This window comes from Kogia breviceps, chromosome 10 (genome assembly GCF_026419965.1).
Source record: "Kogia breviceps isolate mKogBre1 chromosome 10, mKogBre1 haplotype 1, whole genome shotgun sequence".
In the NCBI taxonomy this organism is placed as follows: domain Eukaryota; kingdom Metazoa; phylum Chordata; class Mammalia; order Artiodactyla; family Physeteridae; genus Kogia; species Kogia breviceps.
Genome location: NC_081319.1, coordinates 97,937,959 through 97,955,314, shown reverse-complemented (window position 1 = coordinate 97,955,314; position 17,356 = coordinate 97,937,959). Strand labels below are relative to the sequence as shown.

Below are 17,356 nucleotides of genomic sequence, written 5' to 3'. Positions count from 1 at the left end.
AAAAAAACAAAAACAAAAAAACAACTATAAAGAACTCAAACTACTTCATCAGCATTGTGTTGCTGTATGGAGCTGGCCAGCCTCGGAGGAATAATACGAGACTTGGATGACAAGGCACATTATCCAAAGTGGCCAGCACTCTACGGTGAGCCCGAGAAGGAAATGGACTTAGTTTAATTAGGTTAAACTATCATATCTGAGCCAAGGAACTCAGATAATGAAAATATAAAGTACTAACGTGATAAACCTTGCAAATTTCACATCAGAATACATGGCCTTTCTCAGTTGTGGCATTGACATAACTATGTTCACGCGCACGCACGTGTGTGTGTGTGTGTGTGTGTGTGTGTGTTACTAACATTAAAGGTCTTTTGGTAGCGATTAGTATTGCTATTTTTTTGCATTCAAAATTCACTGACAACATATGCATTGTTATTTACCATGTTCAAAAGGTAAACAACTAACTTAAAGTTCAAGAAAAGGGCGTGTTCTAGGTTAATAAAGGACAAGGCTTATCCTCCCTCTTTCTCCCTCCTCCAATTCTCTGCCCCAACCCCCTATGATAGATGTTGAAGGACAAATCAGAGTGCCTTCCTCTTGCACTGTAAGCAATTTGAAAATGAAGCACCCCAGTATTTTTAAGAAATTGAAGATCTGGAAAGATGTTAATTAAATCACCAAAAAGCTTCTTGCCTCATTTCAGTGTACTGCATAACTAGGTAGCCAGAAGATATATATAGCACCTGAGTGCTATTCTTGGGTTTTAATACAGTTTTAATTATTTAATTTCAACAATGTTTCAAACAGTGAGGAAGAAAACTAGTTGAATACCCAGTTAGAACAATCAGGTACCACATACCTCTCCAAGGTCTTTTTCCAGTCCTCCGAATTCTCAGACACATCTCTTATCTGTGTCTTGGAAATATTCTACCTTGTGCTGCAAGTGACAAGTTGTAGGAAACTTTTATGTAAATGTCAAACTCACCTAAATTAAAGCCATTCATTCATTCACTCATTCATTCATTCACTAATTCATCCATTCACTCATTCATCCATCTAATATTTACCAAGCTTCTGTTTATGAAGTTCCAGGACTATGCTAGAAGCTACGAGAGCAGAGCAGAGCCAAAGGATGGGTAATAAACTGTGGTCCTTGCCTTAGAGATGCTTATTGACCAGTGAGGGAGACAAACATGTAGAGACTCAACTAGAAGGACTTTTAGCAGCACAGCTGGCTGAACTGATGTTCCACTGGGGTGCCTGGCCTGCATATACACCTTAGACACTGAGGGCTGGAGTTTCAATGCCCGATTCAGGGACAGGAGAAGTGTCCTTGGCCTTGCCTGAGGCCATGAGATAAGACCATGAGATAAGTTCCTCAAGGGTCTGCCCAAACTTAAACCAGGAAATAGGAAAATGAAGACAAGAAAACTGTCTGTAAGGGCAGGGAGGTAGTGAGGAACTTTAAGCTCTGGGAATGTGAGTAGAGGCAGGAAGGCCCCTGGGAGAAATTCAAACTGCAAGCCTGTGCCACTCTTTATGTGGTATTCAAATATATCCTGCTGATAGGATTCGGGAACCCCAGCACCAAAAGTGAACATAACTTTTTGTCCTGGGCCATTGGAATCACTGGGATACTGATAGAAGCAAATGAAAAATTATTTTATAGGGAATTAAAAACCATCCTGTTGAGCATAAATTCACAGTGACAAATTCCAAATCACATGAAGAAATAGACCACAATAAGGAGAGTCAGCAGATACAACGAAGGAAGAGCAAGAAATAGGAGAAAAATCTATTTCTAAAGGTTATTGTAAAATGTAGATACTTACAATAGGAAAATTAAAGAGGTATTAGAAGTCATCATGAAAGAGTAGACCCCTAGGAAAAAACAAGCAAACAAAAGACAGACTAGAAAAGGAAAAAAATACAACATCTAGAAATGAATAAACAATATAGTCTTTGAGATTAAGCATGAAGTGTTTGGATTAAATAGCAGAGTGGACACAGCCAAAGAGAGAATTAGTAAACTGAAGGATCTGAGGAAATCACTCAGAAGGAAACCTAGAGCAATAAGAAGAAAATATGATGTATTAAGAGACCTGGAAAATAATAATAATAAGGATACCTAACTGTTGTTAAGTCCTTACTGTATACCAGGCTCTGTTCACATTGCTTCTCTAATGATTAATAATTCATTCAAGCTTCATAATGACCCTCTGGGGTGGGTACTATTACTAGCCCCAATTTTACAGATTAGAAAACTCATGCAGAGTAAAGTTAAGAGATGGGAATTAGGGTCAAGGAGGGAACCAGGCATCTTCTTCCCAATGAACTGCTCCAGAGTCCCATTTCCCCATACTCACCTGGGGTCCACCCGCATTGTCTCCTTTTGGCTCATTGTGAAGCAGTAGCCAGTGCACCAATGCATTATTTAACATCACTTCCCATCCTTCTTTGCTTTACTTCTCCCTTTTATCACTCTTATAGCCCTGGCTTTGTACTTTTGAGATAAATTGTTAGCACTTAATTGATGTCTACCATAATAGATCATTGATAAAAAATATTATAAATTAGTGAATTAAGAGAGTATTATAAGCACACTATTTAAAACCATGGAGGTAAATACCGTAAGGAATAATTCTCCCCAAAAGTTGAAAATTGTTATTTCTGGGGAAGTGAGACTACTACATTTAGCAGTATTAAAAATTTTAAGCTATTTACACACTTCTTGGATAATTATAATTCAGTTATACAAGATTGATGCTGAGCTAAAGATGTTTTCAGACAGACCCTGAGCTTACTATTCATAGACCTTCACTAAACAAACTAATCACATATTATTCAGAAAGAAAGAAACTGAACCAACAAAGAGTGGAATTCAAGAAGCAGATGTGAAGTTGACAACTATGTTTGTAAAAGTGAAACAAAAACAAAAATGCTGGAATGTTGGAATGTTTTTTAAATAAGGGGGATTATAAACAAGGTAAGATCAAGGCCATAATAACATGGAAGATGGAGAGGGGTGATTGGATTCAAGCATTCTGGGGTTATTCAGGATATATTGGCCTGATAGATAAGGCCAGAATATGTTAAATATTTAATGGTTACTATAAAGAAAATAGAAATAAAACATATAACTTCCAAACAAAAGGAAGGGCAAAGAGGAATAAAGAAAACTCTATCAATCAGAGACCAAGAGGTGCAGAAAGCCCAAATAATACAGTTTTAATTATTTAATTAATAATTAAAGCAGAAAGCCCAAATAATATGAATTTTAAAACAGAACATAGGTGACAAATGTATATAACCTCATCGCAGGAAAGAATTTCTTTAGAAGTCCGAAAACAGAACAAAACATAAACAACTGATCAAAATGGACAAAAATATGAGCAAGCAATTTGCAGAACAAGAAATGTGAATACCTAACAGATAATCAGGATATAGAGATTAAATCATACTCAGCATGCTGAAAAATTAAAATGTTGGTAAAACCAAGTGACAATGACGTGGGAATGGAAACTTTCATATGCTATTGATGAGATGGTAATTGTTAACAATCACTTCGAGAGCTATCTGTCAATATCTAGTTGAGCTAAAGATGTGCGTATCCTATGACACAGCTATTCCAAATTCTAGTTATATTCCTTAGAGAAACTATTGCATAAGAAGAGCACAAAAGAGAACTTCATCAGGCTGCCCACTGGAGGATTGTTTGCAATTGCCAAAAACTTAGATACCAGCTAAATAATCTTCCATGAAGGAATTCATAAATAAATTGTGATATAATCCTATACTGGAATACTAATACAGCAGGAAATGTGAATGGACTACATTTACATGAATCCACATGCAATAATCCTGAAACATAATGTTGAATTAAAGATAGAATATTACAAAATGATTCTTAAAATGTGATACCCCTTATGTATATTTGAACCCACAAAGCAATATTACATAATGCTTGCAAATGTATCACATATGGTAAAAATATAAAAATAGATGTGATACACAAACATCAACTTCTTTCCTCTGGGAAAGAGGGTAGGAAAAGGGAAGATTGAAGGTCTTTGGCTAAACCTGTAATTTTTAACCCTTTGTATTTTTAAAGCCTAGAACACAATGTTAACATTTTAAAAACTGAATAATGCACACGTGGATAGTATAGTATTCGCTATCGTTTTCGGTATCTTTGACATACATCATAATTAAGAGTTTAATATTTACAGGATGTTACAGTAAGCTTTCAATCAGCAGTCGGTTCCAAGGTGGCACTGAAGAGAGAGCTGGTACGTCTGTCTGCCTGAGAGTGCTGAGCACTCAACGCTGTGACACGAAGAATGAGAAAGAGGCTCCTGGGAGACGGAAGGAGAAGGTCAAGGAGGAGGAGGAGATAGCATGTGGGATAAGGCATGGTATTGTGGGAACTGTGAGTGCCCTGGAGTAACTAACCATGAGGTGGTAGGAGACAACACAAGGTGGTGGAAGATGTGGCTACAGAGGAAGATCAGACCTGTCTTAGCTGTTGGGTGAGATCTGATATCTTAGAAAGGTTCAACGTTCACTGAAAGCTCTTACTTAGAGGGTCATTTTCCTTTTCCAACACAATTGATTCTTTCTGTTTCTTTCCTCCTGGACGCTTCCAATAGTTGCAGTTTAACATCTCCTGGAGTCAAAGAACTGCATTTTGGGAAAGACCTTAGCAAATCTTATCTACTAGTCCAATCCCTTCATTTTATCCACCAAAGAACCTTTTGGTCACTTTAAGGGCAAACCACTCTGAAAGTTTTTATGTTTGCAATCCAAGTGAACTCAGTTGGCTTTCTGGAAGAACTGATTCCTAGGAAAGATTTAGGAAAGAGTCAGGGGAAAGACTGTGTCCAGAGAAGTTGTTCACTGGTAGAGGATTTCATGAAAGTAATATTGTGATATAGACAGATGGGTGCTTAATAAATTACAAATTATCTTGATGGAGTCTTAATTATGAAAATGAATAAAAGAAGTCTCTAATTCATTTTCTGAAGAATGAGATGGGGTGCCATCTCATTCTACCCCCAATTTGGGGATTTTTTTCATAAATGAGAGAATTAAGATAAAGAATGCATAAGGCTTGGTCACTGTATGCAGAAGATGAAGATCATAGATAACACAGAGGATTCCAGCCCAGGTGCCTGGGAGGAATGGGGGGACCTGGGAAGGAGCAATGGTTTGCACAGGAGACAATGAGAATGGTTTGCGTCCAGATTGTTGAATTTCAGAATATGACTCCACGCGCCAATCTGATTCATGCCCCTTCCACAGCACCACAGCTTGCAGTGGCTCAGATAGCCATAATCAAGTCCTTCTCAAGGATTCTCTGTAACGTTCTGAAATATGGTTTCTACCGTAAAAGGACAATCTCTTCCTTTCCTTGATTCCAACTCCATCTCAAGAAAAATTTGGCAGCCTGAAAAGTGAAATCTAATAAATAGAATGCCCTCACTTTAGGGAAGTGCTCTCCTGTTTCTGGTCTTTTCTCCTCTCACTCTGGTCTGAAATCTTTGTTTCCTGATTCTCCATGTCATGCCTGAGCCATAGGTAAATCAGAATGTCCGTGAAGAATTCCTCTAGTTTACAAAACTACCATAACGGAAGACTCGGTCCGGGTGAAAAACTGACAGGTGATTAGGGTGGAGAGTAGCATTAATCTGGGTTGGAAGGTGAAGATTTTATTGACTCGTTCCTTCTTTGCTCCAACAATTAGTGATCTCAACAGTTCTGGGCAGTCTCTTCGTGTTATCAAACTTTGGCTTGTGTTTACACGCAACACCTAAAACTATCCATTTGCCGTTAATGGACCCATTCTTTCCTGGGTTACCTATCTCTCTCCTCTTTATACAATTTTGTGTCATTTTGGAAAACACAGCAGCACACTGCTCATCTTTAACAAACAACAGTGTCTCAGGTAAAGGCAAAAGTGCCCACTGCTTTAGCTCAGCCGTCCAATTTCTTTCTTGACTTGGCAGGATGCCAGCCTTCACTGCAAAGCATTTTATACATTTTTGCTTGCTTTCCTTCTTAGTTGCCAATATTTATTCGAAGGAAAATAGCTCAGCTCTCTCTATTCCAATATTACTTGTGGAAATATCTGTATCTATCCTTATTTACATGTTAACGAAAAATTTAAGCAAAAAGCATTTCCTATGAGTCTTGTGTGTTTCCCGTATTACTCTCATGCTTAAAAGCACAGTAACACAAATGACAAAGCCTGTTTCTGACGGAAGGTATCCCTAAGATTGAGGCAATCAATGTTCAGCTATTGGTTCATCCTATGCAACTGTCAAAATCTAAGCTTAGTGTTGCCAATACCTGTCTTGGGAGTTCAGTCTAAATGAATTGAACGATGGGTAATATTTCCCAAACTATGTGCAAAATGTTCTGAACAACTCAAGTTGACTTAATAGGCGCCATTAAAGAAAAAAAACATAAGCAGATGCTAATCTACAAATACGCTAGTGTGCCCTGTATGGGCTCAGGAGCATATTAGCAGGACAGCTTTATTATTGATGCTTGTAATTCATATGCATTAATACCTCTGTGCATGTCTGAGAACTCTGGAACATCAGGCAGTCTATAGAGCAATGCCTACACCACTCTCTTGAAAGCAAAGCAGGAGTGTTTAATTTTTAACGTAAAGTTGAGATTAGGATTTAGGAGAGTAGAAGGCTTCTTTGCCTTTAAGGACTTGATAGATTTGGGGGCCGGGCACTAGCCGGAGAAGGCATGGTTGTTTCCTTGAAATCAGGGGAGCTTAACCTGGCTCTCCAGGGCTCCCCTGACATATTGTCAATTTTGGAAAAGAAAGAGAAAGGGAGTGTGGAAAAAAGGAATTCGCATACTTAAAATTTTTGAAAAGTTTATTTTAAATAGTTTCTATTCATTAGGTTTGGTCAAATATAACAGTATATCGATTTAATATCCATGGATTCTAAATGTCTCCTTCATTTTTTTGTCATAACTCACACATTTTCTAAAATTTGATCATTTTTGTCAAGGTTTAATAATTTTGTTTTTTTCACCTGCTGAATTTCAAGGAAAATAAAGACATGATTTTAAATGGTCTTAAAAATAACTTACTTACAGATTGGGAAATGAAAGAATGTTCATTTCAGTAATTTTTCTTAATCCATAAAATGGAAAGATGGATTTACTTCCAGTGTAAATGGGTAGATCCTAGGGAATGTAACAGGTTTGCCCTTCATCTTTAAGGAAGTCCTGCAGGAATTTCTTCCAAGGTTGGCTTGGAAAGGTATTTTTACCTTCAATATAGCCTCTTTCCTATGTGCAAATTTCTGGACAGCAGCATGAAATCATGGAGAGTGACTGGTCTCTGAATGGGAAAATCTGCATTCATTTCCGGTCTGGGGCCCAACCTTGTGTCCACATCGGACAGCTTTGGGCAACTTCTTTCATCTCTCTGCCTTCTTCCGTGTCAGGTGGTGGTCAGAACACCTCAACTCTTGGAATTGTTATGAGGATTCAATGCTAATTTTTTAGTTAAAAATATTTTTAAATATATAATAATTTTATGACATTTAGTGTTCATATATAGTATTTACTATATTTATTATCATGTAAATATATTTTATAAATGAATGCGTAATTAAAATATTTAATATATACATTAGTAAAAAGCCCAGCAGAGTTTTTTAAACATACTAGAAGCTCACCAAGTGCTGTCTCTCTCTGTCTGCCCGCTACAATGGACTGTCTTCCCCTGCACACTAATCCTTGTGATCCTTTGTGAATGGCTTTGAAAGCATATCTTGATCTATGTATACTGTGTATCTGTTCTTCTACTCTTAAGTTTCAATAACTCGCTCTAACATGATCTCTCTTTAGACTCCTCTTAGCTTTTTAATTTCCCCTTCCATTCCTGTAAATAACGTGTCCTTTTACGTGTAAGATGGCAACAAACTATTACAATAATTTGTGTGGATAAAATATGTATCACAGAGGAAAAAAGCTCTATTGACATAAGATGTATAAAAGTAAATAGGATTCCTCTTCAGCATGCTTCTGTATTATAAAAAACTGTTTGGGAAGCTCACGAGATCACAGGATCCTGGCTTGTTGGGAAGATGAGTGCAGCCTGACTTGTTAATGGCAGAGATATTCCTTTGATCATTCACTTCACAAGTCTTAGTGCCTATTGTAACGCTTCCCTCAGTGAATTAGACCATCTTATTTTCCGAGAGAGAAATAATTTGCATGTCACACATTTACACACCCGTGATACCCACTTAGAAGCTCCCTGTAGCGGGCTCCTGACAGCTACCCCCCACACTCAGTTGTTTCATGTATAACCGAAGTTCTCCCACTTGGAAAAAGGGCCAATCTGCGTTTCTTGCCAGTGTTACGTGATCCTAGTACCTGTTCCTGCACCTGCTCTCTACGAACACAGTTGTGATTCTGTCCTAACGGCCGGTTATCATTAGCTGATCGTGAGCTTTTGTTAAACAGCCCCGAGGGGCTCAACACACTGTTGATACCGTCCTGCCCTAAAAGGATAACAGTATTAGCTGCTGTCTGTTTTCAAGATTGAAAGGGCACTAATCTGCCAATAGAGATGATAGGTAAGAACCTGTGTGTCCTATTTTTACCCCCGTTCTCTTTACTACCAGCAGCTACGCTCTGCATGGCAGGCAAGGTTTCTGTGTCCTGTGTCTGCCGTCTCATACCCTTTCTTGGTTGGGTTTCATGATGCCATATGCGCCTATCCTAAAATAGTGTTGAGGGTCCTCTGAAGAAAAACTACCTGACAGTACTCTGTGTGTCAGCGGGATGGTTGGAGCAGGAAAGGTGTGCTTGGCTGTTACACATATTTTGGATCAGATTTCTACTTGGCAGAATGCTAATTGTGTAACCTGGGGAATTTATTTCATTGTACTGAGATTCTGTTTCCTGAAGCATAAAATGGAAATGATGGTTCCATCTTACAGTGTTGGTGTGATGATTAAATGAGGTGATCTATAATATGCAAAGGCATCCCCACACATCCACACACACATTTGTCATTGAAGTATTAGTCTTGATAGGCTAGATTACTCTTCAGTAAAAACAACTCCAAAATTTCAGTGGCTTAAAGCAACACAAGTTCATTTTGCATACTACATGTCCCTTGCCTGTCAGCAGGCAGGTTCGTTTCACTCCATAACCCCAAAGGAAGCAGCAGCCATCACCTTGAACTTCAGCTCATCACACATAGGTCAGAACTGGTCACCTGGTTCCACCCACCCGCAAGGGGATCTAGATGTACAAACTACAATCCAACCATGTACCTGAAGCCTGAAGATAGTAAATCAGAAATATTTGGAGGACAGTATTAATGCCTATAATATTTGTCTTACAAAAATGAGATAGTATTGTAGTCAGTTCTCTGAACATTAATTTTCTTATTAACAATGCATTGTGGAAATCCTTCCAAGCCAACTTGTTTAAATATAACTCATTATTTTTAGTGGCACCATGCTATAAACATACTATAATCTATGCAGCCATTTCTTTATTGGTGGACTTTGTTTTATTCCATTGCAATATAAACACCTATGTTATATTTGTAACATCTTTATACTCTGGGGCTTTTATTTCTATAAGATAAATATCCAGAAGTATCTAAATCTGCCAGAATTAACCTGGTTCAGAAAGGAAAGCATAAGGCTATGTGTATAAGCCTATAAGTCTCAGTTTAAATGGGATTTGTCATTTACAGCAAAATGTAAAGAAACTAAATAGTTCAGAACAACAGACCTCTTACTTAACTAAACTTTAACAATCCACAACCTGGACCTATCTATCCTCTCTTTTAACCTGGAAATAAGCAGAAATAGCTGATCCCAAATTTTAAAATTTAGACTAAGAGCCTTCTTTGGACATTGGCAATACAGCCTTTAAAGATGCTTGACTTAAACAAGACTTTGCAGAAAATTTCCTGCCTTCTTTAATCAGTCACAAAAATTCTATTCACTCTGAAAGCACGGCCCATTATGGAGAAGATCCTCTTATTTGGACTAAAGAACTAGACCACTCCAGCCCTCTTCCCACCCATGGCAATGCAGAAAGAGAAAGAAACATTCCAAAATAACACTGTAATCAAGAAAATACAAGAGTTCACTCTGATGGTTTCCCCTTGATCACCTCTTTTTCCACCTGTTTTATGTAACTGTTTCCAATCTCCCCTTCTCATTAGGTTGCTATCTGCTAAATATTTGCAGAACAATTTGCACAGAACAATCCCTTAGTAAGCATAATTATCACAAGCCTAGAAGGAAAATGACTTTCTATTCAGAGTTTTAGGAGAAAAATAGAAAAAACAAATCCTTAGCTAAAATTAAAATAAACACACGCACACCAAAACACTGCTCACATCATTTAGATGTCTTAACTATATTTTTAAGAGCTTAGGTTCTAGGGCTTCCCTGGTGGCGCAGTGGTTGAGAATCCGCCTGCCGATGCAGGGGACACGGGTTCGTGCCCCGGTCCGGGAAGATCCCACGTGCCGCAGAGCGGCTGGGCCCGTGAGCCGTGGCTGCTGAGCCTGTGCGTCCGGAGCCTGTGCTCCGCAACGGGAGAGGCCACAACAGTGAGAGGCCCGCGTATCACTAAAAAAAAAAAAAAAAAAACTTAGGTTCTTAAAACAGAGATATGAAATTGTTTCTTCAAACCTACTGTCCACTGACCTCTTCCTGGCTCTTATAGCAAAAACCCGTCAGGTTGGATTAAGAAATAATAAGGGAAAAGCCTGGGCCAAAAGAACTTTGGCTATAGGCTCCTAAACACAGTTTGAAGAAAAACATTGGGGTAGAAAGCCTTCTTTTAGGAGAATCAAGGCTTGCCAGTCGTACAGCTGGTTTCTAACCTCTATCTGTAGGAGTGATATTCAAAACATTTAATAACTAGACTTGGCCAAGAGTCAAAGAGACTATTAGAAAAAGATATCGGCCATAAACAATCCATACAGCTGTACCAGTGCACAAGGGCTGAATATGAGCTCTACTGATACATCACTGAATTGCCTAAAGAATTTTTACCAGTCTCCCACAGCAAGCTCTGATCACGTCTCCTTGCTCAGAATATAAATGCCATATACTAAATGTAGAAAAGCCTGGAAGCTGTATCCCCGTCTTAAATAACAGTCTACTTCCATTCCATTTCATACTTCCATTCCAGCATCAGCAAAAATAGAAACAAAACACTAAAGCAAAAACAACATACACATGCACACGCACACACACAGACGTAGCAGTAATGTTGCACAATTCTGTGTTTGTGATCCATTTGGAAGTAATTTTTAAAGCTGTTCTTAAATTTGTACTTTGTAGATTAGCTTACAGTTCTGGCTTTAACATAGTACACATGTAGATCAAACTTAGAAAAAAATAGATGCTATTCCTCTGTGAGAAATATAATAGATGCTCTTCTTATATGAGAGTTAATAATGAGGGAGTGTGTTAGTTTTCTAGGACTGCTGTAACAAACTGCCACAAAGTTGGTGGCTTAAAACAACAGTCATTTATCTTCTTGCAGTTTTGTCTCTCCTCTGTGTGTCTTTTATTTTTTTATTTTTTATTTTTTTCGGTATGCGGGTCTCTCACTGCTGTGGCCTCTCCCGTTGCGGTGCACAGGCTCTGGATGCGCAGGCTCAGCGGCCATGGCTCACGGGTCCAGCCGCTCCGCGGCACGTGGGATCTTCCCGGACCGGGGCACGAACCCGTGTCCCCTGCATCGGCAGGCGGACTCCCAACCACTGCGCCACCAGGGAAGCCCATCTGTGTATCTTTCATAAGGAGACTTGCCATTGGATTTAGGGTCCACCCAGATAATCCAGGAAGATCTCCTTACCATGAGATCCTTAACTTAATTACATCTGCAAAGAACCTTTTTTCCAAATAAAGTCATATTCATGGATTCCAGGGATTTGACATGGACATATCTTTTCGGGGCCACCATTCAACCCACACTGTAGGGAAGATAGGAACAAGAGAGGAGACGGACAGACGGACAGAAGCAGGAAGAAAATTTATCGGATAGCTTGAGTTTAAATCAAAGAAAAAAAATTAAGGAAGAAAAAAAATGTTTAATCTTTTCTTCCATCAGATATGTATAGTGATATTCTTCTAAGTACATCTCTCTTTGAATGGTTCCGCTGCTTTGTCTTGTATTGACACTACTGTTTTGTATTTTGACCTTTTTCATAAGCATAAAGCACTATATGAGCATTTCCAAATTTCTCCCCTTAACTTTGATTCTGACTTCCTTTGAGCCTAATAACTGTTGAGCATTAAAAGTAGGATGGAGCACAGCCAACCAGAAAGCGGAACAAAAATCTCAGTTTGCAGTTGCCGTCCCATCATCATAATGGTGGCGTCTTCTGGAAAGCTCCGTTTTCACCCCCTGCCTTGCTGAGTGTAACTCTCTGCTGCCAGACTAATGACCATCCTTGACTATCCCCTGCCCCACCACGAACTCCTTCTAGCCAGTGAGCTTGCATTCACCGCACTGACCCCACCACTCCCAGCATTCCGACCCCAACTGCTACTGATCAACTTTCCCAGGGAAATTCTCCTTCATCAGCTCCATCTCTTCCACATTAAATCACTGCAGAACTCCCTTTACACACGCTCACACTCAGATAGTAAATGTACTTTTCTCCATGGCTGCTCCTAATGATAAGTTTACACACATGTTTTCAGTTGGGTGAGTTGTGCTACATGTCCTTTCATTGAGTGCATCCTCTCTTAAATTGTAAGCTCTGCAAGATCAGGGGTCCTATCTGCTCCTTTCTTCAGAATCAAAATATGGGCTGCACTGGTAGGCAATTAATACTATTACAGGGCTGATTCCTAGCAGGTGTTTCTCAAACCTTAATGTGCCTCTGAATCACCAGGAGGATCTGTTAAAATGCAGATTCTGGGGTAGAGCTTGAGGGGCTGCATTTCTTCTATCCCATTTAGATCATCTGGGTAAAAAAATCACATGCAAGTTACACAGACTCTGTGTTGAGAACCCCTGAGGTAGGTGATAGAAATGCTCTGGACTGTCTTTCCCTTCAATGTTTCCCTCCTTTCTCTTCAAAGTCAAAAAAAAAAAATGCCACAATACCATCTATATTTTCCAAGAATGCCGTAGGATGACCATTTATTTTCTCCCACTGTCGATGCAGGGAGATGATTATCAAAGGCAGCAATAGAGCTGAGCCGTAATTACAAGGATCATAATTAAACACAGGTTTGTCTTATGGGATGCGACCGACACAGACTCTGTCTGACATGTGTTGGCATCGAGAGCTCTAGGGACATTAGAGTAACGGGTGGTAGAAGGCGGCTTCGCTGAGGCCGCATTCAGGGTACAGAGCAGGATCAAGAAAAAAATGCCAGACGTGTGCACACCTGTTCTGCTGCCCGCTGCAGGTCAGAGGAAAGGGGGTGCTGGCAGCCACCAGACACAGGCATCTTCTTCCAAACTGCAGCCAGCACTGAGGTATATTCCCCTCTCCACCCACCTTCTGTTGTAACCATAGAAGACTGGGCTTCTCAGCTTTCGAATTCAGCCCGAGACACTGACATTCATATCTTCTAAGAGGAGCAAGGTCTTATAGAACTTGCAGCCCTGATGGAAACGTTCTACCACCTGGCCCGCCTAATACAGCAGCCACTACGTACATGTGACTACTGGGCACTTGAAGTGTGGCTAGTGCAACTGAGGCACTGAGATTTAATCTCATTTAATTTTAATTTATTAAAGTATAAATAGCCTCATGTGGCTAGTGGGTACCATTATGGGCCACAGCATAGTTAGAAGCTGCAGATTCAGGGAAGACTGCTTAGGAAGATGAACCACCGAACAAGGGGACAGCTCTCTGAGGTTCACCTTAGGCCACTACACACTAAACTTGAGTAAAGAGCCCCCGAGCTGCAGGGCATCACCATCAATATCTGTCAGTGTTCTCTCTACTACAGCATAACTTGGCCAGTTAAGATAGGGACACCTGAGCTCTTAGGTGTGGTTTCGTATTCAGCAAGAGAATAAGACTGCTTTGGGCTCCGATGTTTTAATAAGACCCTGCAGGGTTTCTGCAGGTCTGTTGTTCTTATCTGTGGGCAGAGAGGTGGGAAAGGCATGCAATTTTTTAAAAACTCATTTAAGAAAAAGATGTCTTTACATTTTTTCTTTTCAGAAGGTAGTTAAGAGGTGATTCAATTTGGGAGAAGGATCTAGGATTTGAAAAAGAGAATAACAAATATTTGCCCAGAACACAATGCAATGCCCTCATACACTTCTCCAGCAGAGCAGATGCGTCCTTGGCCACCTCTAAGATGAGGTTTATAATCAGCCAGGGACCAAGTGACGTGAATGTGACATGAGAAGAAACTGAGATTTATCTGTGGCTGCTTTGGCTGATAATCCAGGTGAGAAGGGAGGGGTCCCTGAAGGCCCCGCTGGGTTGTGATGTAATTAAAGAGAGCAGAACTCTTACCCTAGGATTCCCTGACATCTCCTTCTACAGCAGAGGCCGCGGCAGCTGGACACCTGGCGTTTCTAACTACAGAATGCAAATGAAGCTTGGAATGTGCTGATTTGGGTAGAATGCTTTGCAGATGAGAAGTAATGTAAATGACTGGGTGGGAGAATTGGGGTGATCCGAAGCATATTATAACACAGTAATTTAATACCCCCAGTGGGTGGTTGACTCTTTTCTCTATGAGGTGAGTTGTATGTGTAGAATTTGCCCAGTGTGGGAGGAGAGAGTAGCAATGACCTGCCTTTTGTGGTAGTGGAAGACACAGCGTATTATGAAATTCACTTTGGAGAAGTTTCTGGAAACAATTGGTAGTGATATCTCATCTTTTAACTGACACTGTTTCCGTGTCTGGAGGGGGGAGGACAAGGGCTCACAGGGAATGGGGCGTGGAGGGAATAACAGGCGTGGTGTCAGGCACACCTGGCTGTAAACACCTGTTTCCCCACTTAGGCTTTGCATCAAGATCACCTGGGGAGCTTGTTAAAACTATAGGTTCCTGGGCCCTGCACTGACCTACTAAGCCAGGATCTCAGGCCTCGAGGCCCCCAAAGTCTCTTTTTAAAATAAGCACACAAGGTGATTGTGCTACGAGGCTTCTCTAAGCCTTAGCTCTCCAAAAAGTGACGTAGGATTCACAATACCGGAGTAGGGATTATTGTGTAGATATAGCGTCATTAAAAAAAAAAAAACACCTCAGGAAATATGCACATCAAACAAAGGCTCGATGACTTGTAGCTGTTATTATTATTGAGCCATGGGTTTGCCTTAAGACACTGTTCTTTCTTTAGAGCTTTCAATTGATGTCATTTGCCTTGCTAAGCCTTGTTCACTGTGCTAAAACAGCGGCGGATCTTCAGCCAAATTAGCTGGGATCCGAAAGTTGCAAGTTGTTTCTGAGGATTGACGAAAGCAGCCTTTTCTGTCCCTTTTCGCTCTAAGTCTTAATGACACTGGTGTAAGGCCCCCCTTCAGGTCGGGGCATTTCTGTTGAACGTGAAAACATCAATTCTGTTGTAACAGGTTGTCGGCTCCAGTGAAAGTCAGCGGCTGTGGGTTGGACCCACCCGAGAATGGAAATCTGTTCTGGTCCCAGAGAGGCGCTTGCACCCCGAGGGCTCCCAGCGCAGCTGCCTTCTGGGTGGTGTATCTGGCTTTCATTTGGCAGCGGGAGGCTCGAGGAAAAGGGGGAGGGGAGGCTAGCGTTCTGCCCTGCAGCTCGAAGAGAGCGAAGGTAGCCGCAAAGCCGGCAGGCTCAGGTCGCTGGCGCTGAGACGTACGGAGGGTGGGGCTGCCGGTGGAGGAGGCGCGCGGGAGGCCGCGGGAGAGGCGGGAGCGGAGCATCCCAGGTGGGACCGCCGAGTGCCTTCCGGAAACCCGCCTCGGGCCTCGGGATCCGGATTGGCTCGGGCAGGGAGGTCGGCGAGGTCAAGCCCCTTTCGGCGCCTTCTCCTGACCCGCCCCGCCGCGGTCGCGCGGCTGTAGAGACGCGGGTGCGGGGCGTGGCAGGGGCATGCTGGCCAGGCGGCGGGGCGCGAGTGGCAGCGCGCGGGGGCCGGAGCAGCACCCGGCCCGGGACGCCCGGGGGCCGGATGGCGGAGCCCACGCGCGCCGCGGAGCCGGGGAGGTTTGCGCTCCGCTCGCCGCGCTGCAGGGAGGGCGCGGTGCCAGGCGCGAGCTCCCAGAGACCCCAAAAGAAAGCTTTTTATTTGCTGAGTTTGAAGCCCCTGAAGGAGCCCGCCCCCAACGACAACAACAACAACGTGTCCTTTGTGATCCATTGTCAACTAGGCAAGGAGATCCAACACATTTGCAGCAACTGCAGTCGTGGCGAGGACGCCCGGGACGGTGAGTGCCGGGGCGCGTCGGGGAGGCGGCGAGCGCGGGAGGCGGCTGTGCCGGTCCCCAGTTTGGGGGCGCCGCCGTCGTCTCTGCCCGGAGAACTGCGGGGACATCCGCCCTCTACCCAGGCGTGACGCCCGCCCGTCCGGCACTTTGCAGAGTGCCGCCCGGAGCCAAACCCGGACCGCGTGCGTGCACAGACCATTGATGGAAATGCTCCCCTACAGGAGGGCTTTGAAACAGTTAAAGCGGCAACTCTGCGATTTTTCTCTTGGGGAAGGTGGGGCTTTAGGGGCTTCATCACGGGCAAGATTATTAGCTTTCAGAAGAGGCTTCCGCCGGTTTTCCTAGCTTTCTGGGCTTCTTAGCTGTTCTCCCACCGTTGCGTTAGCATAGGAAATACGCTTTGCGGGCTGCGTTACAGATGTGGGCTTCGGGTGGATTCACTTTGGAGCGGTGGTTGGGCCTCGGCCACAGCGCCCTGGAGACTAGACTTGTGGAGTTGTGAAGGATGTCCGCTCCGAGTGGGACGTGGCCGGGACTTTTGGAGCGCCGCCGCTGGCCGCTCTTGCACTGATGCCTCAGGGCCACAATGTGGGAGGTGGGGGAGGAACGGCAGCGGCTTCCTCCAGGTGTGCCCCGCGAGCCGAAGGGCTCCCTCGGAGAAAGATCCGGAGCGGGCCGGTGAAAGGGGGCCGGGGCTGCCGGCGGCTCTGAGCTGGAGGCGCCAAGGAGGAAGGGACAGCGTTGCGCGGACCGGGCAGAAGCCTCCGCAGACGTGGACGCGCCTGTGGGGCGGTGCGTCATCCAGGCAGTTTCGAAGCAGCTCATAGAGCAGACTCCGGAGGGCCACTGAAGGTCTCGGGAAAGTTTTAGGCAGCAGGTTTTGCAGGGAGAGCATTAGCTACCGGCCAGCCTGAAGCTCATCGCCTGCCTTGACGCTCACACCTGCTTGGG

The 17,356-nt window shown here is 42.7% G+C and overlaps 1 protein-coding gene across 13 annotated transcripts in view; it reads left to right on the top strand.

The window, feature by feature from the left end:
• Window positions 1–17,356, top strand: part of PHACTR1 (phosphatase and actin regulator 1) — a 536,379-nt gene that overhangs the window by 276,715 nt on the left and 242,308 nt on the right. For 2 of the 13 annotated variants that reach the window (XM_067006758.1, XM_067006753.1), the window contains exon 1: window positions 16,149–16,405. The exons of 9 other annotated variants lie outside the window; for them this stretch is intronic. In XM_067006758.1, the coding sequence (XP_066862859.1) occupies window positions 16,150–16,405 (256 nt within the window). In that variant the 5' untranslated portion in view covers window position 16,149. Of the gene's footprint in view, window positions 1–16,112; window positions 16,406–17,356 lie in introns of those variants that run through there. 2 more of the 13 variants (XM_059075583.2, XM_059075586.2) reach the window with 2 other exon arrangements.